Consider the following 27,438-nt stretch of genomic DNA (forward strand, 5'->3'; position numbering starts at 1 on the left):
GAACAGCCAGAAGAGCTAGTAAAAAGTTATTATATAAAACTAAGATAAAACCATCATTCTTCTCTCTTGCTCAATTTTCTTTTGAAAGAAGAAAGGCAAAGCTTGATATTCTGAACAGATAATATCCAAATTCAAGATGAAGATGACCTAGGAAGGTCAAAACATTGTTCTCTCTTTATCAATAAAAGTGTTAATAACCATACTCGCTGTTCTGAGATACAAAAAAAGTCACTCACCACAGCAGAATAACTATGTGTTTTGCTCCCTTCAAGGAAAAGTATTTTACAAGTACAGAGTTCCATATAAAATTCCTACCACAATGATTAATGATAAGAGACCTCAAACAGATCCACACAAACCTTTTAATATTATTCTTCAAAGATGGAATTCTGGGAGGTATGTCATTAAACTGAAACTCTAGCCTGTTTAAAGTATTCATTAAGTAAGCTTAAACATATTTTTGTTAGCTGAAACCCTAAATTCATGTAAAAGGTTGGTAGGAATGTAAATCACTTGGCAAGAACGAAAAAAAATATCACAGATTCTGTGATCATCTGAAATATAATACATTAAACCATGAATAAAATAACTATCAATATTTATTCTATTAAAAAATTACACATTTCAATTGGATTCATGGAAAATAATGTCAATATATCGCTTGCAAGCTTTCATCAAATACTCTCACAAGATATGCTTGCTGGTTGATATCAACCTCATTCAACAAAACTGAATTGACTGTTGTTGACAAGATTATGGTTTGTACTTATATTTCATTTTGTTTGCCGTTAAATCTACAAGTACTTTCCTTCACATGGATAAGCTTACAATCAAAATTAATTTGTTTTTATCCTGTTCTCCTATCTGCAATATTTTTTTTGGAGATGGATACAGACTTGTATTTTCCATGTTGTTGTTGTATGATTTTCAATGGTAAATTCTTCTTTGCTAGGTCATGTATTTGCTAGTTTATCATGAAAGGTTCTGGAAACAAGATAAGTAATACTGTCAAACCTCAAAGCATTGGCAAACAATAGTAATATGTCAGTTGGTACTCAGGTAATGCCCTCTCACCTCATTATAGACTACACCAATTTCAGAGAAAAAATATTTTAACCATAATACAACAATAAACATTTTAAGTCAGCAAATATTGCTAAATAGATCAGTATATTGGCAGAAATTGATAAAAATAAAAATTTCTCAGGCCATATTGTCACAAAACTCTCTCAAAATATTTTTGAGCCTTGTCTTATCAGTTAGCTTGCGATACCTAAAGACTATTAAACCTGACCTTTATACTGCTGTAAATATGTTCCCAAAAATCATTGCATCTATTCTGTTAGTTTTTCATATGTGCGTTCATCACTTCACCCAAGTTGGATCCAAACTGTTCTTTGTTTAGGTGATCTTTGCAACAATGGGCTCTCAAACAAACAAATGGATTTATGATTTAAGTGTTACAATTGTGAGATTAACTCATTTTAGGCACATAATACATTTGGCATGACAGCTGTCCACTGTATTGACATTCTTATAAAGTATGGATTATTTAAAAATGTACATGAATGGAGGATAATCTGATACCCTGTATTTGAGGTAATAATACTACTAATGAAATTTTGAATTTCACACAAAGCTACAGAAGGACTATCTGTGCCAGTCATCCCTAATTTAGCAGTGTAAGGCTAGAGGGAATGCAGCTAGTCGTCACCACCCACCACCAACTCTTCGGATACTCTTTTACCAATAAATAATGGGATTGACTGTCACATTGTAATGCTCCCACAGCTGAAAGCCCAAGCATGTTTGGTGTGACAGGGAATTGAACCTGTGACTCTCAGATTACTAGTTGAGTGTCTTTACACCCTAGTATGAAATGACACCATCTTTATGAAGATATCTTCTCCTTTTAAGTTCACATTTCATAACAAATGGTGTATATTTTTTTTCAGGAGTGAAGGAAATATTACTAGTTTCATTTCCAAGTGAGCCATATAACCAATTAAGTATACAATGAGGCAGCATCTTACTGGTTCCATAACTACAATAGCATTTCAGTTTTATTGGACAAAACAACTAACAAAACATATGTAATTTTAAACCTGAAAATAGGAATTGTAAAAGGAAGAAGTAAATATAGCTGGAAATAATGTGGATATCACTTATTTTCACTACAAATTCCTGGCTTGACTCCACCAAATGTTATACTAGCAAACAGTATGAAGCTAAAACAAGGGGAAATAATGTTTATAGTACCTTGTGCCTTGTCCCATTATTTTACAATCCCTATATGCATGTTTTTAAATTCTCAAATTTTTATTTATCTTGTTTGCTGGATATTTTTATATTCAACTATGGCCAAAGGATTACTTCATACGTTTGTTTTTTTAATTTTATGCAAAGCTACATAAGGGCAATTTACACTTTCTTGATATGGTAGCTAACTTTACATATTATAATGATGATAAACATATCTAGCAGCTAGCTGATATGGTTCATGACAATTTACTATTACTATTGTCTATTTGGTCACATTAGTTCAAGATGTAAAATGTTAAGCTACAGCTGGAGATTTCATTGACTATGTAGTGATCATTTACAGCTTCTATGAAACTGAATTCTCCATCTCTCTCTGTATTACACACACACACACACACACACACATATATATATAAGGCAATGGACAAATATATGCCATGACTAAGACGCACCATTCTCTAAACACACACACAATATTTTATCAGTAAATGAGCAACTTTCCCAGTAATACATACATCTAAAACATAAAGGCTTTTAAGGTAATTATTTTATAAATATGCATCCTAAAATTTAATGTGTGTGTTATTTCTTCACTCCTTCACTTCATATAAAATATAAGGGTTAGCTCCCTAAAGACACTGATTGCATAGTGTAGAAAGCACCAAGTACCAACATGTCACAATCATCTTATGTTTATCTATTATTGGCTGGTAATTCTTATAATTTCATCTAGATGGAAGGACACTAACTTCAAGGGGTAATGATAACGCTATTTTCACTAGAATTACTAGGTGTATTAGTTTATATAAAATACAGAAGAAACAAATCAACTTTTCAATACATGTACACTGCTGGCAAAAATCTTAAGGCCAATGAACATAAAGAAAAAATATGCATTTTGCATTGTTTGACTTAACCATTTATTTGAGTAGCTTTTTGAAAGATGAAAATCAGAAAAGGGAAAATAAAAACCTTTTTTAGCATTTAATAGGGAAAATGTGAACACTATGAAATTGGTCTAAATACTAGCTGATCAAAAGTTTAAGACCATACTGAAATGAAGCGTTAATCGGTCAACACATAACAAAATTTAGTTGTTCATGTTCAAGCATTAGCACTGCCAACATCTCCCACTGATACCTCCTTGTTACATTGGGTAAAAACATGGCAAAGGCTAAAAAGCTGACAGAGTTTGAACGTGGCAGAATTGTCGAGCTGCAAAAGCAAGGTCTCTCTCAGTGTGCCATCACTGGTGAGATTGGGCATAGTAAAACTGCTGTTGCAAATTTCTTAAAAAACCCTGAGGGATACAGAATGAGAATTAAGTGGTTGGCCCAAGAAAATTTCACCAGCATTGAGCAGGAGGATTCGACGGGTTGTCTGGCAAGACACCAGCTGACTGTCGAACCAGATTAAAGCCAAACGGGAGTAGAATGCAGCTCAAGAACAACAAAACTGCACCTACGAGAGAAAGGCTTTAAAAACCGAAAATGTCTTCAAAGGCTACACCTCCTTCCACACCATGAAACAACTCGGTTAAACTTTGCTGAGAAGCACCAAACATGGGAGGTAGAAAAGTGGACGAAGGATTTGTTCTCTGATGAGAAAAAATTTAACCTGGATGGTCCAGATGGCTTCCAATGTTTCTGGCACAATAAGGATATTCCACTGGAGACATTTCCTACACAACACAGTGGAGAAGGTTCCATCATGATCTGGGGTGCTTTCTCCTTCCATGGAACAATGGAGCTTCAGGTTATACAGGGGCATCAAACAGCAGCTGACTAGATTGGCATGTTGGAGAGAGCATCCTTATTGACTGAAGGCCCTCGCTTGTGTGGAAATGACTGGATCTTTCCAGCAGGATAACGCTGCAATCCACAATGCCCGCAGGACAAAGGACTTTTTCATGGCGAACAATGAGATTCATTTGGACCATTCAGCGTGTTTGCCTGAACTGAACCACAATGAAAATGTTTAGGGGTGGATGTTTGCAGTTATTTGCAATGACAGCCATGGAACTCACTACTGAGACCTCTTGTTGGGCATTTCCTACCCTGTTTAGGACTTCTTTTTGGTATGGTCTTTTGACCAGCTAGTATTTAGGCTAATTTCATAGTGTTCACATTTTCCCTATTAAATGCTACAAACGTTTTTTTATTTTTATTTTCCCTTTTCTTATTTTCATCTTTTGAAGCTCTACTCAAATAAGTGGTTGAGTCTAACAATGCAAAATGCATGTTTTTTTTTTCTTTATGTTCATTGGCCTTAAGATTTTAGCCAGAAGTGTATGACATTCTTGGTACTATACTTAGTATTCTACAAAAAGATTGAGCACAATATAGCAAGCCATTTTTTTTTTGTAGACTGGCAAGAGAATAACAATAAGAAGAATTACAAATAACCCCAGCCATTTAAGTATAGCATGGATGCTTTTTTGTGCATTTCTATATATGTATACATCCTCAGCAGTCAACAATAAACGTTTTAAAATGTTGTTTCAACTGAATCTTTACTTTTAAATTGCTTTAGCCTGAATGTTCTATAAGGGTACTGTTGGATTCTTTATAATCTCTTTAAACAACTCACTGTCATAGTTCATGATAATGAATTTTCATGTGTAACCATGTAATTGGTTCCATCAAACAAGTTGTGGTTACTCGGTTACACAAAAAGGAAAAGCTTGAATACTAAGATAATAAAAATCTTTAGAATTTATAGTAAAGAATACTTACTGATAAAAACAGCGAGCTGTATCTTTAAACAATTTCTTTTAATATTTAATACATCCTACAATGATAAACAATATAACAGAATAAAACTATTTAAAAAATTATGAAAATTAATCTTATAATTGCAGAAGTAGGTCTACATATGATTCAAAACACATTACAAAATATTGATGTGGCAATAAACAAGTTCATTTTTGCAAATGCATCTTTTGGTAGTTTCATTAATAGTGAAACAACTTTCATTGCAAATACTAATTCCTAGTTGTCACTGTAGGTAAAATTCCCATGTTATAGACACTTATCCTTAAAATTTCTAAGATTCTTGTAATCCCTGATAAAAGATGCCAAGAAATGTCCCACAAACTCTCTTTTGCTCTGATAAATAACTTTTACTTTGGCTTAAACATACTACTGCCTTCTATAACTATTTGTTTGCATATAAAGTAAGATATGGACTTTTTTTTTTAACACATCTTTTCACACTTTCCTAACTTGTGGTAGAACTATGAATTGAAGAAAACTTCCATCAAATGAGAAGTCATCAATAACCTTATATGTGGTCATTCTCCTGAATATTAAATAAACTTGATATTGCTTAGTTTCAAGAATTAAACTTTCTTTTTTTAATTTGACTTTTTTCATAACAGTAGTGAGTAAAAATGTATATAAAATTCTATTAAAAAATACTAAAACATTGAACATTTTAAATTGTATTTAATTACAACGAAGCTGGTAATAATAAAAGAAGGTATTGCACATTAAAATATTAATAAAACAAATTCTTTTTTAATAAGTTAATGAACAAACAAGGAACATTTCAGGTGCACCTTACATAGCTGTAAAACTAACCATTGGAACAAAGCAATGCTTTCAAGAGTAACTTTCCTGTTAAAAAAACCAGCAAATCTGTGTGAAAAACATTCAATTCATATTCCTTAAAGGTTCTGAGATGAGGTTATGAGAAATCTTATATAACCAGGATGTTAACAAAGACCTAATTAACTATAATTATAGAAAAGTGTTGTACAAAAAGAAAACATATATCAGAATGACAACAATTACCTTAATGTATATGAATACATGGAAGATCATTTGCATTGTTTCACAGACCTAGAGTAAAATCGGCTAGGTATTTCACACCAAAACCTATACAAAATATACTACATAAAAAGTTTTGAATGTCCACAGCCTATTTAAAAAGTTGATTATTTTGCAATAAAAGTTCATTTAAATGGCTATAAATAAGTAATATACATGATGTTGTGCCTTTGTAGTCACGCTTGTTAATTGAGTGTTTACAAGAAATCTCAGGTATAAAACTGTCTTGCTTAGTAAATAATTCTTGAGTAGGAGAAAAAGCCAATGCAGCAGTAATAAACTGTTGAGAAACAAATAACCTTCAATTGAATGCATGAAGACATATGTAATTTGAGATTTATTCTCCACAAATGAACATAAAAATTTAATTTGTTTTTCAGTGATGTCAAGAAAACCCACTTGTGGAGAAAAATATATACGTAAAAACGGCTTGTTGTTCACTCCTCTATGTAAAATATTTTCTCAACCCAAACGAGCCATTTTTACATATATATTAATTTGTTTTTGTTTTTTTACTTCTCACAAAGCTAAACAAGGGCTATCTGGATTAGCTGTCCATAATTTAGCAGTAAAAGACTAGAAGAAAGGCAGCTTGTCATCACCACTTGCATTACTCTTTTACCAATAAGAAGTGGGATTACCCACACATCATAATACTCCCAAAGCTGAAAGAGCAAGAATGTTTGTCACGAAAGGGATTTGGATCAACAACCCTCAAACTACGATTCCAGTACCTCAGGCCATGTGAAAATACTGTTAGTGTCTTTCAATATTTACAAGTCAGAAACTCTTTACTAGATATGACATAAATGATTTAACAAGTGTTTCAGTGTTTCTACAAAAAACAAAGTATGATTTCACTGAGTTATAATTCATCTGAAATACACTATATCAGATAATACCTTTTAAAATACTAAATAAAAAACCTTACACCAGCTTTCTCAGGTTCAATATAGATATCTTCTCCAATTTTTGCAAGAGCATGAATTGCACGACCAAATACTGGGGGAAAAAAAAGAAAAAGCAAAAATTACTTGAAAAGTACCCAAAAACATGCTCCAGTTACATATCAACATACAGATTACAATTTAGTAAAAAGTTTTCCAATGGTTCAGCTATTAAGTCTCCACATCAGTTCTTTAAATATATCTATTCAGTATAACTTGAATAATTTAAATGAGAACTAGACATTATAACTGCTAGCTATTCTATAACCTTTTCAATACAATTCAAAAGTTAACATTTTACTTAATTGAATATTTATTTCTGATAGATACTCACTTCCATACACAGAAAGTTATTTTTCTCCTGAAGTCAAGCTAATCTTCTAAGAGAAACTTGCATACCAACAACTTTGTGAAAGCACTCACTATACATGTAATGTAGAAATTGTATCAGAAATACATTTTCAATTATGTAAATGTTAACTTCTGATACAATCACTCAATTTTGTACACAGAAAATTATAATCCCACACTTAAAATTTTCCTAGATGAGCTTCCTTCAGCAAGTATCTTAAGAAAACCAATGGAGTGTAACACTCTATGGCAAGGGCTCCACAGGAATAAATCCATGGAAACTTCATCTTCTCATCTCATCCAGTAAGAGTAGGATTGGAAAAGGCAAAAGACCTGAATTATGTTACAAAGACAAGTAGAATAGGCACATAACCACCCAAGTACTTACACACACAAGATCAGATGGCCAGTAAATTAATGAGGTTGGGGTTCATTCAGACTGTACCTTGCATGCACACCTCCTCAACCTTCTGTCTTTTTAGGTCAAACCCAGTTGTTGAAGAAGAGTAATTGTGATAAATTTCCATGTTCCAATCCCCCACCCCCCACCAGACATTTCAGGCCCCTTGGCAATCAAGTCATGGAAGAACAGCATCGTGTAATCATTTTTGCTTATAGGTACAATTAGTATAACACAACCATCAAACACAACAGTCCCTTTTGCATGATGTGGAAAATGGGTATGTGCATGAGACATCAGAATTAAATATTAAATAATATCATCTACTATACCATCATATATAGAGTTCTGGTCACTGTGTGAGAAGACATTCCAACAAATACAGACAGATATGCAAGTTTGATAAAGTGATGTGATCAAATTCTACTTGGAAATTGTGATGGATCAACATGTAATAGGGTGGTTGGCACTAAACTCTCTGGAAATACCATTGCCTCACTTCCCACCATAGTGGGATTAATATTCTCGTCCAAAGCATATAGGTCTCGATCATTGACAATTCTCCATGGCCCATCACCCCAGCAACTGGGAGCTGGTAATTGGCAAGGGTCTCCTGGCCTCCACTTGAGGGAAGAGAATTGATGTAGGCAAGACCAGGATTATGCACCTAGATCCCCATCAGGCACCTACCAAAAACGTTTATTACTGAAGACATTGCAATGGTAGCATGTAAAATCCTACTTTTAAAATGCAGCAAGCATTATTCAGAAAACTAGGCAGATGTACAACTCTGGTGCTGGCTTTTTCCATAATAGTCTATGAAATGGGTATATTCTGTATTGGGCTATAGAATGTATTATAGTAATACTCCACTAATCTTGTGGAACAACCATCTTACAGTTGGCACAGACTGAGCCAGGAAGAATGGTACAAGTACTTTCAATTATCCTAACACAATGCAGATTACAGGTGAGTATTCCTTGTAAAACAATACTAGCCACTTCAAGGAATCCAAAAATAAAATGAGGGCAAAGAATGAATAAGTAAAACACTCAACTATTGTAAATGTAGAGTTAATTGAAGAATGAAGATTAGACAACCAGATGGTAAAAATAAAGTGAGATGGATGAATATGGGGTAGTTCAAATGTCAGCATAGAGAATCTCCTCAAGTTGTCAATGAGGAGCTATAAGAGACTGTCAGAAGATGAATCTGGTTTGAGGAGACAAAACTGGTTGATGACTAACAACATCCAATGAAAAGCAAGAAATTTTTGCGATTTGAAAGATATTATCAGGTAAATGTAAAAAAAGAAAGGATTTTAATAAGTGTGGAACATGAAGGAAAGAAAAGTGTTGGAAAGCCCAAAAGAAGGATTGGTTGGTTGCCATTTTATGGTGTAAAGCAACCATGCTATCTGCATCAAACAACCAGTAAAAAAATTAAACGTAAAGTAAAATTATTACAATTAGTAAAAAGGAATCATGTTAAAACAAAACAAAATCTAATTTTTGAATTAAAAACTTAAATGATGTTAACAAGGCTAATGGCCCTTAAAAAAACTAAAAACATTTGTAAGAGTCACGAATAAACCTTGGAACAAAACATGTTTAAAATGGTGACGTTGTTCACAGTCGTAATAACAGCATGTCAGTAAAATGTGGACTATTGTGACTTGAGTGTCACACTGACCACACATTGGTGCATCAGTGACAGATAAAAAAAAATGGCAAGTTAGAAAACTGTGATTAATACATAGTCTAGTTAGGACAACTTCCTCCTTCTGATCCATATGGAAAGAAGACAGTCAAAGTTCAATACAGGATTTTATCTGGAAAAGCTTTTTATCATGTTGCTTACTCCAAGCTGCCTGCCAACTGGCATGGAGCCACGCCTTGAATACAGAACCATAGTCCATGTATGGAACAGGCATGACAGTGATAATGCCAGAGCAGACAGACTTGTTCCCATGAATACCAACATTGCCTGGTATCCATTAAAACTGAATAGAAGGTGATGATAGAGAGAAATGGGCCAGTCAGTTTTGAATATCAAAGAGAACAGGGTGAGGACTAATGTGAAGCTAAGTAAATTGATATAAATAGTACAATTTGAGTACTGCTTAGCTTCTATGTGATCCAGGGCAAAGGAAATTGCATGCAGTTCAGCAATGAACACAGAAACTATAGAGGGGACTTTGTGTGCAACCACCTAACCACAACAAACCATGGCACAGCCCACAGATTTGCCTGATTTTGAACCATCCATATAAATGGAAATGGAAGGATGGCTCAAAAAATGTTTAGCAAACAAAAGGTGATACTTCCAATCAGGAGTATCCACTTTTCTCATATGACTTAAAGAGTGAAACACATTTGTGGATGGAAATAAGCCATGGTTGAATGGGCTGACCAGTGGATAGAGCAATGCCATCCAAGGACAGACTCAATTCATCCAACTGCAACTGGATACAAAGGCCAAAATGAACAATAGCAGATTATCTGTTCTGAAAAAATATGGCCCATGGAGAAACGAAAACATAACCCCAGGTGGGATGCTGCAGTAAAGTTCAAAGTTTTGAAGCATACAACAAAGACAGTTGCAAAGATACATACAGGCTCATGAGACTGCGTGTAAACTCTGGACTGGAGAATTGCATAATGCCCCAACTACAGACCTGAAGAACATGATGAGTAGGGTCCAACATCTTCAAGGCTGAGGTCCTGGAAAAGCCATAGATCAAAAACCCAAAGTCAAGTTTTGATCAATGTATCTTTAGCATAGAACATCGATCCACTCCTCAAGTGATTGAAGAAAGGACATGGAGGATGTTCAGTGCTCTTACATATTTGACTCGTAGATGCTTGATGTGTGGTATAAAGGTCAGCTTTGAGTCAATCAATGATAAGCCCCAAAAACTTTGCTTCAGGGACCATGGGAAGCACAACTTCACTGACATTGACACAGTTTTAGAGAGAGAGAGAAGTTAAAAATTATTTGCTGTGGTCCACTTAAGTAAACGATTGAGGGCAGTCTGTAGCTGTTGCTCAATAAATCTCATGTTCAACAACTAACACAAGATGTTGAAGTCTTCAACATAGATCCCGTTTGCAAGAGTAAGAGGGAGTTGTCCAGTGATGGCATTAATCTTTATACTGAAAAGTATGACACTCAGAACATAGCCCTGAGGGGCTCCAAGTTCTTGAAGGATAGAATATGAAAGTGTTGAACCCAAACAACCTTGGAACTTTTTAAAAAAATGGGCAAATGGCAATGCAACCCATACAAGTGGAGGTCTCACAAAATGCCATACCTACATGTAGAATCATAAGCCTTCTCAAGGGCCAAGAATACTAAACACAAGATGTTGTCATTTGAGAAAGGCTTCTCTGATCAACGTTTCAAGTCAAAATCAGATGGTCCATGATGGAGTCCTGTCCTCGGAACCCACACTGAACAGGCAAGAGGAGGTTATTTGAATCAAGGAACCAAACAAGATGAGCATTAACTATCCTCTCCAAGGACTTACAGAGGAAGAACAATAACCTAGCACCAGGCATCAGAAAAAACATTCTCCTGTCAGATCTGGTTAAAAACAAGAAGAAGAATAGGAAGTGAAGCACAAGAGATATGGCACAGCATCTCATAGTGTATATCATCAGATCCAGCCAATGTACTACCAGACTGATGAAAAACCAGTTTGAGTTCTGCCAGTGTAGAAAGGAAATTATAGTCATAGAGGCGATCAGCACGAAAGGAAAAAGACAATTGCTCTGTCGGTGTCTTGATGGCTAAGAAGATTAAGCAGAAGTGACTTTGGAACAGGTGGTAGAAAAGATGCTGGTTGTATATTTAATCCAAGATTCCTTCTGGCTTTGACATCTTACCTGCAGAGTATGTGCACAGGCCTCCTGAAAAGCAATTCCACCATAGATGAGAATGTCATGGAAAACATGCTGAACTTCTAGGAATACATTGGGCAGCTGTCTACTTATACAGTCAGTCACTGCTGCACCACAGTCATCTATCGATGACTTACAGATGATGGCACATGAAAGAGGTCTAGTTGACTTGATCCAGCTTCTACCAGGGCATGCAGGTTGGGTGGCATCAACCACAGCCAATCTCTCTCAAAAAAAAATAGGATAATGATCACTGCCTCATGGGTTATTGTCAACCCTCCATGAAAAGTGGGAGAATAGTGAAGGGAAGCAAACTGAGAGATCAATAGCAGTAAAGGACAGACTAGTGCATGAAAATAAGTATAAGAATCAGTACTGAAAAGAGAAAGGTTGTGATCTGAAAGCATACACTCTATGAAGTGACCCTTCCTATCAACATCAACGCCTCTCCAGATTATATCCATTAAAGTCTCCTGGGATCAAAAAGGAAGATGGCAACTGTTCAATAAGAACATCAAGATCTGGTTGATCATGGGTCTCTTCAAGAGACAGGTAGAGAAAACAAACAGTAATGGTACGACCAAAGGAAACATCAATGGCTACAGCCTTCAAGGGTGTGTCCAGTGGTAAAGACAGGGTGGACACATGCTGATCAACCAAGAGTGCCACCCCTCCATGCATTCGTCCATCACACAGCCTGTCATTTCTGTACAAAGAAAACCACCAAAAGGTGACTGTATTGGTAAGTTTCAGACATGTTTCCTGTAAGGAAAGACATAAAGGATGGTAGGAAGCAATCAATGCTTTGATGTCATCCAGAATAGAACGTAAACCTCAACAGTTCCATTGTATCAAAGTGGCCATTTTTATTTATGTTTAGGTAAATTGGGTGAAGAGCCCTTATGCTTTCAACCCATCTTTTTAATTTATTTCCTTTATTTGAGGGAGGTCTTTCAGTCTCCATGAATCCTATCTTGGGTCAATTGAGCAGGTTTCTGTCATTGGAAGAGGATTCTAGCAACTGAGGAGATGAACAAATGATTGTTTTGCATCTTTGGGCAGGAGAAGAAAATGTACCCAAGGAAATGCCCGTACCCAGAACCAAAGGAAGTAGATCTTAGGGTTTGCTAGAATGAATGTTAGGGACAGAGATGGATGTTGACATTGATTCAAACATTTTTAACCATGGAGGTCGATAGACTTTTCATATAGTTTGAGAATAATGGGTGAGAGCTGTTGCAATTAATGCAATGAGGGCATCGTGGTCCTTGCCACCGCAACAAGCATATGTCAAGGAACTACGACATGATGTCTTCGAGTGACCGAACTGCTGACACTGGAAACATCAGAGAGGATTTGGAATGTATGACCATACCTTGCAATTAAGATACCATGCCTTTATGGTGGCTGCTGGATACGGTGATGTAAATGTCAAAATAAGGATACTGGTCAGCATAGTAATTCCATCTTTGAGAGAGGAAATATACCTCATTGCAGAAACTCCTTGGATGGAGAAACCAAAGAGAATCTCTGACTCAGGGATGTTCTTCAAATTCCTCTCAAAAATAACACCTCATAATAAATTCAAAGTAGCATGGGACATAACTCAATGGTTATATCCCCAATTGCCTTCAAATGTAAGAGGAGCTCACTGTGTTTAGGTGTAAATATTTCCACCAATTTGTCACTAGAGCAAAGTTTTTTGACTGACTTTGAATAGCCTGCATGTCCCTCTAATCCCTTCTGAATAAAAAAGGAAGATATTTGCCCCAAAGATTTGTCTGATAAAGAGTGTAATATTAGAAAATGAGATACAGGTGTTGAAGAAGTTGAAGATTACTCTTCAGAATCTTCAAGATGTAATCGTTTACCTATAAACTGTTTTTTCACTATTTTATTCAAGTTTTTATTTGGAAGATCCATAACAAAAAAAGAATGTTTTGGTGCCCACTCAACCCCAACCACCATGGAGCCCAATAAGGGAACACACTACAATGCCAAACAAGGACACTGCAGCAATGCTAGGGTTTCATGAGCACTATACCTAAACACCAGCATCAGATACAATATCCACAACACCTATTGAGAGCATCCAACACAGGTACTTTGTTGACCCTAACCCAAGTGGACCAGCCGAATGATCCTAGGGGAACCACTCCAAGACTGCCTGTCAACAGGAATTCAAGGCCAAAGTGGTGTGTTAGGGTTGAACCCCTCAACCACCAGGATCCTCTCCTCCCCTTCACAGGTCACCACATATGGCAAACATGTGGGTAAATGTTTAGATCCCAGAGGAGGTAAACTGAAAGAATAGAACCTTCCCTGGAATGTCCCCTCACCACGTACAAGAATCCAAACCGAGAAGATATTTTGTTGGGACAGGAAATACGATCTACAACAATATTGACTACAACCAGCACATGACACACAATGACACAAATATGTAGTGTGCGAGTCTGAAAAAGGAGATTCAAGGTCTGACCACAAAGAGAATAAGAACAGGTCTGCCTTGGTAATTAAGATAAACCCCCACTTCTTGATGATGAGAAACCCACTTGAAATAAAAATGCATCTCAGAACAACTGGTATGGGTATTAACACTTTTATTGATAAGCAAGATGAAAAAATGATCTAAGGCACAATATACAGCTAGAAACTCCAAGATGTTGATATGGTAACCCCTGTAGCTGAAAACTGCTGACCTGAAGGTTCTACTGGTTGATCCATACCTTCTAACCATGGAGATATATAAATCCAGATGAGGAGAAGAAAGCAAAACACTTGCCAACATGTGACCCTTGTCCAACCACCAATGCAAATCACCTACAAGAGGAGGAGGAAGGAGAACAGAAGCCTCCAATAGATCCTATGAAAGATTCTATTGGTTGTCAGAGTCCATTTAAGAAACCTCATATGCTCAGGACCCATAAGGATAACAGCTTCCATGAAAGATCACACCCCCAAAAGTGTGAGAACCTCATGAGCTAGAAGAGAGAGAGCAGTAAGGGCATAAAGAACTGAAAGCTCCATCGAAGAAAGTCAAGGAAAAGGTTGAGCATGATAGAAATGAGTGTAATAAAAAGACACATAAATGGAGAAGATAATGAGTAAGTATAAAGAATACCTTGTCCAACTTGATTAACTAACCCACATAAGCTGCTTCCAGGAGCATTAGATAAAGATGAAAGGCACATTCCTGCACAGAATGAGCTAACAGAAATCATTCTTCCATGTAATGATGGAAGCACAACCCCAGAGTAGGCAAATGTTAGGCAAAAGCCTAGACTACCTAACAAAAAACATGTGGGGTCAAAGCAATTCAAAATGGTAAGGTGTGGAATTGATAAACTACCCTGTGATGAACAAACAAAAGATTGTGTCTCAACTGATGAGATTTTAGGATATGTAGATAAAGATTTGTTATGTTTACCTTAAGTTAACCACTATCATGGAGAAAAATACTACCTGAGAGGGAGAAACAACTACATAGTAAATCAGGGTTGAACCAAAAACTGATGGAGGGAAAACACACCAATTACAGGCCACCAGTCCCCAATTTTTGTGGGTACCAGAAACAGCCTGAAATAAAAATCTGGAGATGGATAATTGACAGGATTGATGGTCTGTTGGGAGAGAATAATTTAAACTACCTCAGTCAGATGGTGACTGGTAATAGAATCCCAAGGCATTAAGTGCAAGATATAAATGAACTTGGGACAAGGTTGCATCCCTCTGCAGAAATGCCAACAACAAAGAAATCATGTCAAAAGCTAGAGACAAAAAAAGACAAATGTGCCAATGAGGAGGTAATCAGGGAGAAACAGTTCCCCAAAAAACCTTGGGATGTCTGTGGATGGTTTCAAAAAGAAGGTGGATAGACGGCAAGAACCACAGTAGTCAATAGGGTAAGACAAAGGCAAGAAAATTGGGCATGAAATAAATGAAAAGGATAATCAGGGTCCACCTAACATACACATGCAAAAATCAATTCTACCTGTTGAGAATTAACAAACAGACATTTAACTTGATGACAGGTGGAGACAAACTCACCCAATTCTTGATGACGAGAAATCCACTTAAAATAAAAATGTATCTCAGAACAGCTGGTATGGGTATTAACACTTTTATTGATAAGCAGAAAACAAGGTTTGTCAACCTGAAGATGACCTAGGAAGATTAAAACATTGTTCTCTGCTTATCAATAAAACTGATCCAATGCCTATGAAAAGCATCCAATGTTGACACTTAATCATCTAAGAAAGGGTGAAAACGTAATACTGGGAGGAGATAACACATGAAAAAGAAGGATATGGTTCATACAAAATTGGAAAAATGGATAAAATAAAACATACCTGAGATACCATGTTTAAAATAAAAAATCTACTAGTCCTAGCTAATTCTGTAGTAGGGGCATAGGAAGACACGGTAAAATCAGGTGGAGAAGAAAGACTGTCAAAATCCTCATAAACCCAAACAGGTTCAGGATGTTCAGAGGGAATATGGGCAAGATCAGGAGAAATAGACTGACTCCTATAACAATCAATCTCATGGCAGATGACAGTCAACAAGTCCAAAGACAAGTCACCCTCCACCTGTAGCCTGTGTGAATGTGATATTGAAAGATAAACTCCAAAGTGGTAACCTGAACTTTGAAATTCATTGTATAAAAATGAAAATCAAACAATTGTTTGATGAAGAGAAAAAAAACCTGAGAAAATGAGTTCCTGAAAATTTGATAACTTTTAAAAAAACAAAGAAAAGTGAAAAGAATCCACTTTAGAAAAAAAAGAGAAAAACAAAAACAAGGAAAGATAAATTTGAAGAGCACTATGAAACCTTCCTGAAACAAGTACTGCCAAACAAGAAGTGATAGTTCAATAAATCAAACAGAGGTAGTCACCTGCATCAGGAGTGTGTGTTGCACTTGTACTGGTGAAGAGTTTTCACATTATGATTTTAAATGTGAGATCTAGTTGAAACAGATGTTTGTAAGGTACAAAAATTGTGGCATGTAAAAAAATTTTTGCTTATAAATATCACTGAACAAGAATAACTATTTATGTGAGATATTAAGTATCATATTGGAAATAAGTTAAACTTGGTGACTGTGCATCTAACCACAACATGTGTAAAGTACAATAACTGCAGACTGTATTGTAATAACAGAGCAAAAAAGAATAATGTGACTCTGTGGACTTATAAAATAAGATTTGTATACAACTGTGGTAACCCACAAGGCAATGTTAGTAAATTTATCACTGATTGAATTGTGATAATTGAGCCTGTTTGTGTGTACTTTGACAAAAAAGAAATAATTATTTAAAGGTTTGGATACAACTATGGTAACCAACAGTGTAACTAACTTTTTTTTTTATACACACGTTTGACTACTTTTGGATTACACTATTTTGAAACAAATGGATAGTGTGCTATTAATTCATTATTTACATTTATCAGCAATAAGCCACAGACACCTACTTTGAAGAATCCAGCTCCAATAAAACCTGACATAGATATATTTTAGTAAAAAACATAATTTCAATAATACCATTTTCTGTGTACAAGGCACTTATAATCTCTAACATTTTACCAGTTTTGAGAGGATATATGAAAAAATCTTAGAGGTACTATATGTTTTGTTGTACAAATAAAATTCCTAACACAGCATTTGGTAAATTACATGAAGCCATTGCAAAAGGGTTAAGAAAAGCCGTAGTCCCAAAAGAGAGAACCTGTCAGGTGAATGAAAAAGGAGAAGAATTACATAACTAAACTTGTAAGGTCTAATACTTGGGGTGGATAAGGTTGGACACAAATGAAGAAAGAGTTAAGAAGGAACTAGAAGTGAATGAAATAGCTGGACAAAATAGGAAAGGATTAGAAATGTGGATGAACCATCCCAAGCAAGCAAATCTGAAATTTCATTCACAAATTCCACTTCGTAAAGAGAAAGAAGCATGTCCACTATATAAAAGTGGAACTGCAGTCCCAAATCATGTAGACAATGAAGGCAATCATTCACAATGTGATAAAAAACACATGGGTCTAAGGCTACATGGAATGGAAAGATAGGGCTGATAGACATGATCCTGATGCACAAAACAGATAAAAGGTTGTGAGACATGGGCTATAGAAACATGGAGAAATATATCCAACCCATCTCCCTTGGTCAGCCAAAGATTTGATAAGAAAGACCAAAGGAGAGAAAAATAATTCTCTTTCCAAAAATGAGGGATGGTCAAAATGCAAGTGACAGAGGACAGATCACTGAACTGGTACTAGTCCCCAATTTTGTATGCAAATAATTAAGAATTAAATAATAATCCAGGAAGTTTTAAAAACTTGTTTAAGGGATTGCTACTCCACTAAGTTTGAAGTCACCCAATCCAGATGTTGGAACCTAGGAGGGTAGAAAGGCTAAGATTGGGAAAGAAAGGAAAGCAGGAAGAAAGTGAAGGTAACAAAGAAGGGTAATAACAAAAGCAAGAAGTCAGGAAATGTGGATATGGGACAGATATGACTGACAAATATTCCATTCACCAGACTGCAAATTTTACTCCGACAACTGGACATCCAGGAAATTAGGTAGTAAACTAGCAAGTGCAGAGGGATGTGATGCAATATTACGAAAACAAATCTACACTAAACAGGACGAAACATGAACAGAAATATCAGGGGAGTGAAGTATAAACCAAGAACTTATAAGTTGAAGAGTTTTGTTAATAGAGATTAGGAAGCATTATAAGAAATGAGGTGGGAAAAAAGAATGGTAAATACTTGAGTAATGCATTAATAAGAAACCTGAAAAAGAAAAAAACATGTACTTCAGAAGGAAAAAAGGTATTATAGTCAAAGGCTTAGTGATCAAATACAATTGCTTCATTTTGTCCATGGCAACTTCATATTTAAAATCATGTGAAGGGAATGATGTGTGATGTAAGAAGAGAGTCCTGGCAGAGTTAGATAAACACGACTGCTCATTCCAAGTTTAATGCAAGTGTAATATTTACTTTATATTATGAAAACAATAAAGTTACTCTAATAATGAAGTTATGGCAAGTTTACTTATGTAACTGTTTATAAATCATTAGTTGAGAACTTCAATTGTGAATTGATGTTACGTTACTCAAACTTTCTGAATTTTTCTTGTTGCTTTAAGTGAGTATTATTATATCATAACATCTCATAATTTGCAGAAAGTTATAGGCCTAAATGAACAAATCAGTGCATGTAAGTTAGTGACAGTGAAAGTAAAACAAAGTTAGTGAGAAGTACAATCAAATAGATCTGGACTGTGTTTGTAAGTTTAGCCATAAAGAGTATACAGGGGGACTTTTTAAAGTGTAATAATTGCAGATTGTATTGTAAAACACAGTAGAGAAGAAGAATTATTTTTGTCAGTTGAGTTCCATTGTAATTGAACTGGCTTGTGTATACTCTTGACAAAAAGAAATGTATATCTAAAGTTCTAGATATAACTGTGGTGATTAACTATGTAACTAACATTTGTACATACCTTTGATTTGTTTCAAATATATTATTTTAAAATAAGAGGATTGGTTGCTGTACACTCATTAATAAATTTACAACCAACTGGTCACAGACACTTACTGTAATAATCTGCCCACACACTTAAAAAACTTGACAGGCAGCAACATGAACCCCATCACATATTGGAATATGGATGTCACAATTTCAAAATAAAAAAAACTTCCTAGATTGTTGGTAACTTTGAGTGATATGTGTAATCCCTTAAACAAAAAAAAAATATTTTAAATTGTGAATTCATACAGAAAGATCAAAAACACAAAGTTGTTGAAATATATTGCTTCAACAAGTCTCATCAAAACAAAATCATCATGCCAAGGAAAGGAATCAGGAATTATGCATATGAATACAAAGGTTGTATTTGCATAAAGAGGCGTGTCATGTTCCAATTGGTGGAGAATTTTGCAGCACGATACATCAAGTAACTTGCGTGAAATTTAGGCAACAGTTGTCACAAGGCTGATGACATGCAAATTAGTGCAACTTCAAGAGGAAAATAGGTTTCTATGTACAGATCATAGAGGAATGGTTTGTTTCTTCATCATATTGCACCACTTAATTTTTGTTTTGTTTACATTTTCACCTTCAATGCTAATCAATTCTTACTCTGAAACAATTCTATTTTCATTCTCAAGATATTTTACTTTATTCTAGCTAGATTTTATGATTACTATGACTATGACTTATCTGCATGTAGCTTTTACTGAAGAATACAACACATTCAAGTATTCTACACTAATATTTTAAGTTAGCCACGAGAATTTCCATAATGTATGCTACACTTGCTTGTTGCTAAAAAGTAAGACAAACTATTACAAATTGCTACTTTCTTTGCATAATTAGTATGATGTTCTCCAACAAATGAAAACCATGTATTCAAACACTTTAGAAAATATTATACATTTTTCAGCAGTTGTTTTAACTTCTCCCTGTCTACAATAGTTATGCTAAGAAAAGTTTTGGGCAAGTATTTATTTATCCATGTTAATAACCTATGGCAAATTTCTGTTAGCAAGCATTAGTAACTGTCCATCTACATACCACTAACTGGGATCACCCAGCTGTCCAAATATCTCCAAACCATAACAAATTTCACCTGCTTGTCATATCTTATAAATAGCCCAATGAAATTTTTTGATAGTACAAACTCCAAATCAAGATGGATACAATATCTGAAAAATGTGCAAATCTGGACTTATTGAGAAAATTAGTGACACAAAAGGCATAAATGTGCAATAGCATCTGTTATGCTTTTTGCTGTTGACCTACAATATTTCCTGGAGAAGGTAATGACATCTACTTAACTATTATGCCATTATGGTCCACACCATGAAGACAAATTCAAAGGTACTGGTACTCTAATTGTAAGAACTATTTGAGATGGATCATTCTCCACATTTCTATTCACAACATGAGCAGTTCATTCTGTTAGTTTTTGGGGTCTGGGTCATGTAGAAACTACTGTTTACTGGAGATAATGTAAATGATTCAGAGAGATTTTATGATAGAAAAATTGCAGGACATTTCACAACTTCTTTCAGAACCTACACTCAAATTTTCAGGACTTTTGAATCCTACTATACAGAATAATATATTCTCCACAGGGATGCAAAGATATTGCATTTCTTGATTCTTATTTCAATAATTACAGGATTGAGTATATTAGGATGATTTTGGAGTTTCACTACATCATTACAGTCATAACATACTATCAGATGATTATGTAATCAAACAACAGTCCTACAGCATAGTTTCCATTGCAAAAGGATCCATCATGAGAATCTCATTTTCAAACTACACCTGTTCTCCCTGATATTTTCCATAATCTATTTTGCGTGCAAGAACAAAGGTTTCCCAGTGTACATTTCAATAGCCCCATGGCACAGATATACACAGGCATTGCATCATCAGCTTGCCCATTATGTATTAACAAAGAAAAGTATGAATATCCATTTTGTTCCCCAAATGCTTGAGGTATGTGATAACTGAGTGAATATGTCATGATAAAAAATTGAGAACAAATGACTTCTTTAATGTTTCCAGATGTAAATCTTTCTGGGTATTATTTCACACTCTTGCCTGGGTCATATGGATGGCTTTCATCATAAAAATTTGTTTGTGTATCCTTACTTCTTACCACAGCTGTGTTATGCCTTTTTCCATCATTTCTGGATGATACAAGTGTCTCAAGATTATCATTAATTACAGGGGATATCCACATCTTAGAAATTCTAAATTACCAATTTGAACAGATCTTTATGATGTGAGTTTATATATATTTTGTATTAAAAAGAGATGTCAAGTACCTTCCTCAAAAATGATCTGTTACTGGTGGCACAGCCTGCAAAATGCCAAACGAGGTCAAAATGTAGTTATGATTGCAACTTTATATCAACCATGGTTGTTACATGACTTGATGATTTGCATATTCAAAATAATTATGTGATTAAGAATCTGTACAATTTTGTGTCATTCCTTCATTTATGGGCTGATTGTCTTGAAACTTAGAGGGAATATAGCTTGTTCCAACATTCCATGACATTTTTTTTTTTTCACTTTTTTTAATATTCAGTATCCCATTCTAACTTCAGAGGATCAAAGGTCAGACATCACAAAAACATATATTGGCCTGCAGTTTCCTCATATTTTCATTAATCCAAATGAGACTTGGCACAAAGACACCTTGTCATAACTTTCATAAAGGTTAAAGCAAATAAATTTTGGGCGTGCAACTATCTTTTGATTTTATAGTGATCAAATGTAAAAATAAAAAATGAAAAATTATGATATTTGGCCTGCTATTTCTTTATACTTTATATCCTCACCTGACTAAACAGTTTTGGATTGAGCAGAATGTATCATAGCAATGAATATGGCAAATATGGTGTAGATGAAATATTATTAATTTACACTTTTCTAATTCTTGAAAATCCCTTAGGGAATAAATTAAGAACATAGCATTAAAAATATAATAAGCTTAAAATAATGTCTAATGACAAGTATAGTTATTATAATTATGCTTTGCCACCATGTAAACAGTTTTTACACTATAACATTTAACATGACAAAGTTGTAAAATTAAAGTTAAAATCTGCAACTACTCCTGATTTTAAATAATAAAATTAAACTCTAAGTACAGGTCTTATGATTTTATGGCAGGGAAAAATTTGTAGTTCCCTTAGGCAAAGATTATGCAACATATAGAGCTACTTTTCAAAGTTCAAACTGCTATGTTGGTGTTAATGTAAAATAAGCTAACTTCATTATTGGAAATAATGACTTGGGTCTGTGACAAAAAAAATAAACAGTTAACTGCATGAACTCTCCAGTAAACATTATATATTGATAAGTATATTCTATTATAAAATGTTCTGTTTTTACAATGATGAGGAAATATTCCAAACATTTTATTTTTAATTGTAATTAAGCATATCACTGTATTCAGACATATGAAGAAAAGAAATATAATTTGATTCAACTGCAAATCTAGTTTAAAGCAAACTATGCTTTCTGTTAACATCAATACATAGAGCTGAGTTTTTGAATGTGTGATAGAGATATCACAAGCTCTACTATATTCTAATACAGCTTTTCTTAAGATACAAATATTTAGAACTTGCTCAGTTCTGATTCAAAATCAGGAAAATTTGGTTTGAGTCAGATGCAAAATTAGCTATATATGTAAGTACTAGTTACTATCATGGTATGCAAAGCTAATGTTTTCTGCCTCCATGTTACTGGACAACTTTTTTTAGTTTGTGTACTTCATATTGGTTATAATATAAAGCACTAAATAGACACCAAGTTCCCCTTGTATTAATTTATTCACAGGACTAAATGAGTCACCAAGGGTGTCACATGCTCCCAGTTAAAAAAGGATTACTGTAGCATGAAATATGCTTAAGTTAGCAACAGTGATTGTTTCCTGTGGTAAACAGGTTAATACCTTAAGTAACTGACACCCTTGTGTTGAGAGTGTGATTCAATAATGTAGATTTAATGTGCATCTAGGAAAAGAATGAGTATTTTTATAGACTGGTGTAATTTCTTTGGTTTTATGTTTTAAATAAATATAGATAGTCTTTAAACAATTTCAAAAAATAATTTTGTTAGATAAATATTTGCAAATCTATTTTTTTTTAATTGGAGTTTCAGTTTTTTTGCACTTCTTGGTTCAGAGCTTAACTGTAAATGCAGTGTGAAAGAGATCTAATATAGGTATCTATCTCTCCACCTCCTTCTACAGTTTTCACAAAGTAATTTAAATTTTATATATTTAAATTAACCCTGTGTTTTGTTGAAAGACTTGCTTTACACAATCTTGTGTTTAGCCTCCTATATTTTGTCAAAATGTTAAAGTCATGCAAAGTCAAAACCTTTTTTTATGTGATTTAGTGTTCAAAAGATCTTGTTTTTATGGCTTCTACCTACTTGCTCCAAAAATATTACGCTATTTATAAAAATGTAACTTATGAAGAATTCTACTATTTTATGACACATTTCTAACCAGTATCACTCCTGATGAAAGGCTTTTATTTAACAATAAAATTATAAAAAAAACTACTAAAAATTATGCTTCAGTGACACAACTTGAATAAAATGGTAATTATCACACAATAAAAACTTCAGTTTTATTCTTTTATGACTGTCACACAAGGTACGGATATCAGCAAATTATTATAAACTGAAGTATTAGTAAATTTTTGTGAGTTTCAAATGAAGTATTACTAAATAATAATAAAAACAAATTTTATGATGTTAAGCAAATCTGATACCAAACTCAAAGATTAGAGGTAATTAATTACTATAGTTATGCTAACCAGATGCTTAAAACCTTTCTCGTGATAATAACAACAATTGTTATGGTGTTTAAAATACTTTTTAAAATCTGGCAAAGCATGATTGTGTAATAATTATGCTTCTCAGAAGATATTATGTTAGGCCTATTATTATTTTTGACACTCCATTCATAATCTAGCCCTTTAAGAATTTTCAAGAATTATAAAAGTATGTATGTATGTATGTATGTGTATATACACACACACTACTTTGCTCATTGTATTCCAACTGACATGAAAAGCTCTACTTTGAGCAAAGCACACAATCAGCAATATGCAAGAAATATAGTGTAGTTGATAAACTATTACTATATGTTCTTCCAATTTTAGAAACTCCCTGAAAGACTAGAGCTAGAGCATAGTGTTAAAAGAAATAATGTGTATGACATAATGCCTAATGACAATATGGAAAAATTCAATATTTCTGAAGAAGAATTTAAAAGGATGACTGGCCATTCATTCAAATAAAATAAATTTTAACTGTACTTTTAGTCACCTTATCCACAAGCTGTGTACAAATTGTATGTTTACCACCCTACTAACCATTGTTTCAATAAAACATAAAAGCTGGTCCTACCATTCTTAATCCAAAAGCTGATTAATTATTTTGTAGCACTAGCAGCTACCAATTAGGCAACAACTGGATTATTTAATTTTTTACACTTTTTCCTACTTCCTACTTAACAGAATTCGACAATAACACACCTTTTACATTATTCCCTGGAATAACTCCTTTCATCTTGAATTATTGTGTCCAAATCTACTGATAGCATATGTCAAGCTCTGAAACAGAAACACAAAATAAAAAAATTCTCTTTAAACTGGGAACAGTAATTTAATGACTTAACCTGTTTTTAAGAAATTAAAAATAATATATACAATATATTTAAACATTACTACAGATTTTTGCAACAAAAATCTACACAAGATAATTTACATTACACAGGGTGGTCTGGGTTCCTTTTTTTGGAAACTTTTTGGCAAATAAACATTTCATATGTACTCTGGTGGCTTCTCAAGAATACACATAGCCCAATTAATCTGTGTTAAAACAGGACTTGCTTACATAATTTTAAAATAATTCATTGCAAATGCAAAATACCATTTCACTTTATTGCATTTTCAGTTTCCACACAATTCATACTTCATCCTCAGTAGTTACAATGTATACTTAAATATTATCTAATTTGGTTGTAATTTATTATAATATTATAATAAGCAGATCTGAAGTCTTATAAATGGGTTGATTTATAATCAACTCCAGATTTCTTAATACCAACTTCTTGTGAGAAAACCTGTCAATCACTATTAAACAGCACTACTATGATATTTCAAAACAGTGCCTGAATGAAGAACTTTAGCTAATAGGATTCCACGTTTACAGTTGTTTTCTATACAAGACACTATACTCACTGACAAGTTTAATAAAGAATTATTATACTGCTTGGACATATGGAACACCAAATATCATTAGAACATATGGAAATGATCCTATCATCACCCACAAATCAGACAAATTCACAGAGCTAAATTAGTACATAAATCATTTTTAATTAAATGAATAACAGACAAGTAATGGAGATAATGTAATTAATCTAGATTGATGTATACATTGAGAATTTGAAAGAACTGAAAACATTTATCACACCTGGATCAAGTAAAAAAATAAAAAAAGGAGTATTTTTAAAAGCAATCTCATATTTAAATGCCTGTGCATGAGATAATGTGGTATATTATGGTAAAATATATATGTAAAAACAAGTCATTTTTACATGTATATTTTTCTCTACAAGTGGGTTTACTCAACATCACTGATTATTATGGTAAAATGTTCTATAAGATCAAAGTTCAAAATTATTCACAACAAATGGTTCTTTAAACAGTCAACACTGAACTAAATGTTGTTTTTTTAAGTACCTCTCATGATAATCCATGGTGACAAAAAAGTTCTCAATTTTTGTCTTTTGTTTATAGGGCTATTAATGTCTCTTGAGATGATGAGAATTTGATGTTAGAATTAACATATTTAAAATAGGTAGCAACCAACACGTGGTATCAAACTAAAACCACAGCTAGGATGTATAATAAATATTGTAACAAACTTCAAGTTCCTTTATGTATTAAATTTCAGATAATAATTGGGAGGTAGAGAAAGAATGTGTTTGTCCTATGTTTCACCGTGGTCAATAAAAATAGTTGGAGTGTTTAGACAAATTATGAATTGCTGTGTGACATTTACTTATCAATTAAAATTAAGTCATAAATAATGATTTGAAAAATAAACTTCAATTAAGGGATAATAGTAGCATATATAAAATTTTATGTATTTTTGGTCTACATTATATTGGGTGGCTAAGTGGGAACTTTAGAATAAAACATCAAAATGCAGTAGATAAACCAAAATATGTGAATTGGAGTTGGCAGAACATACAGCAAATTCTACACATTATTGACTGGGATAATGTAAAAATAGTTAAACAGATAACAGACAAAAATGAACTAAATATAAAAGAATCCTTATAAATTATTAAAAACAAAATGAATATAAATACAGAATTAAGCCCAGAAGAGAAGGAACTAATTTTTGAAAATCACTGTTATTATTTGAAGTATTGTAAAAACATGATAATTACACATACATAGGTTTATAAGAAACTTAATGTGTACTTTGAGGATCATTCTCATGAAGATAGTCAAATTATTTCCACCAAAACAAGTGTAGTTTTTAAAGTTGTTTTTGTTTTACTGAAATTTTTTAAACATTTGTTTTTGTTTGTTTTTTAATTTCATGCAAAGCTACACGAGGGCTATATGCACTAGCTGTCCCTAATTTAGCAGTGTAAAACTAGAAGGAAGGCAGTTAGTCATCACAACCCATTGCCAACTCTTGTACTACTCTTTTACCAACAAATAGTGGGGTTGACCATCACATTATAATGCTCCAACAGCTGAGAGGGCGAGTATGTTTGGTGCGACGGGGATTCAAACCCGTGACCCTTGGATTATGAGCTGAGTGCCTTAACCACCTGACTATGCTGAGCCTTTTTAAAATTTACAAGTAAATTATCATGTAAATAAAAATATAGAGGTCTCATTTGATTAATTTTATTTAAAAACCCATCATAGTCTCATGACTTGTCTTGGTTCAATGAATGTCCTTCATTATTCCTGGTGACAACTAATGAAGCTTCTTATTGGAAAAAACACTGCTCTTGGCACATGTTCATCCATTCATAACACTATAAATTTTCACACAGTGAATTATTTACACCCAGATGAAATACATGTGAGTGATTAACATAAATAGTGATCTAATGGGAAATGGGGTTTGAATATTTCAATGGGAAAACACCTTTAGAG

General features: G+C 33.9%; 1 protein-coding gene across 8 annotated transcripts in view; it reads right to left on the reverse strand.

Moving 5' to 3' along the window:
• The window catches only part of Rad9 (cell cycle checkpoint control protein Rad9), an 85,879-nt gene that overhangs the window by 54,209 nt on the left and 4,232 nt on the right, over positions 1-27,438 (reverse strand). For 7 of the 8 annotated variants that reach the window (XM_076488701.1, XM_076488699.1, XM_076488704.1 and 4 more), the window contains exons 2-3: positions 24,784-24,861; positions 7,024-7,094 (exon numbers count right to left, since the gene is read on the reverse strand). In XM_076488701.1, coding sequence (XP_076344816.1) covers positions 7,024-7,094; positions 24,784-24,817 — 105 coding nt within the window. In that variant the 5' untranslated portion in view covers positions 24,818-24,861. Of the gene's footprint in view, positions 1-7,023; positions 7,095-24,783; positions 24,868-27,438 lie in introns of those variants that run through there. The other variant, XM_076488705.1, reaches the window with a different exon arrangement.

Source organism: Tachypleus tridentatus, chromosome 2, assembly GCF_004210375.1.
Source record: "Tachypleus tridentatus isolate NWPU-2018 chromosome 2, ASM421037v1, whole genome shotgun sequence".
In the NCBI taxonomy this organism is placed as follows: Eukaryota; Metazoa; Arthropoda; class Merostomata; order Xiphosura; family Limulidae; genus Tachypleus; species Tachypleus tridentatus.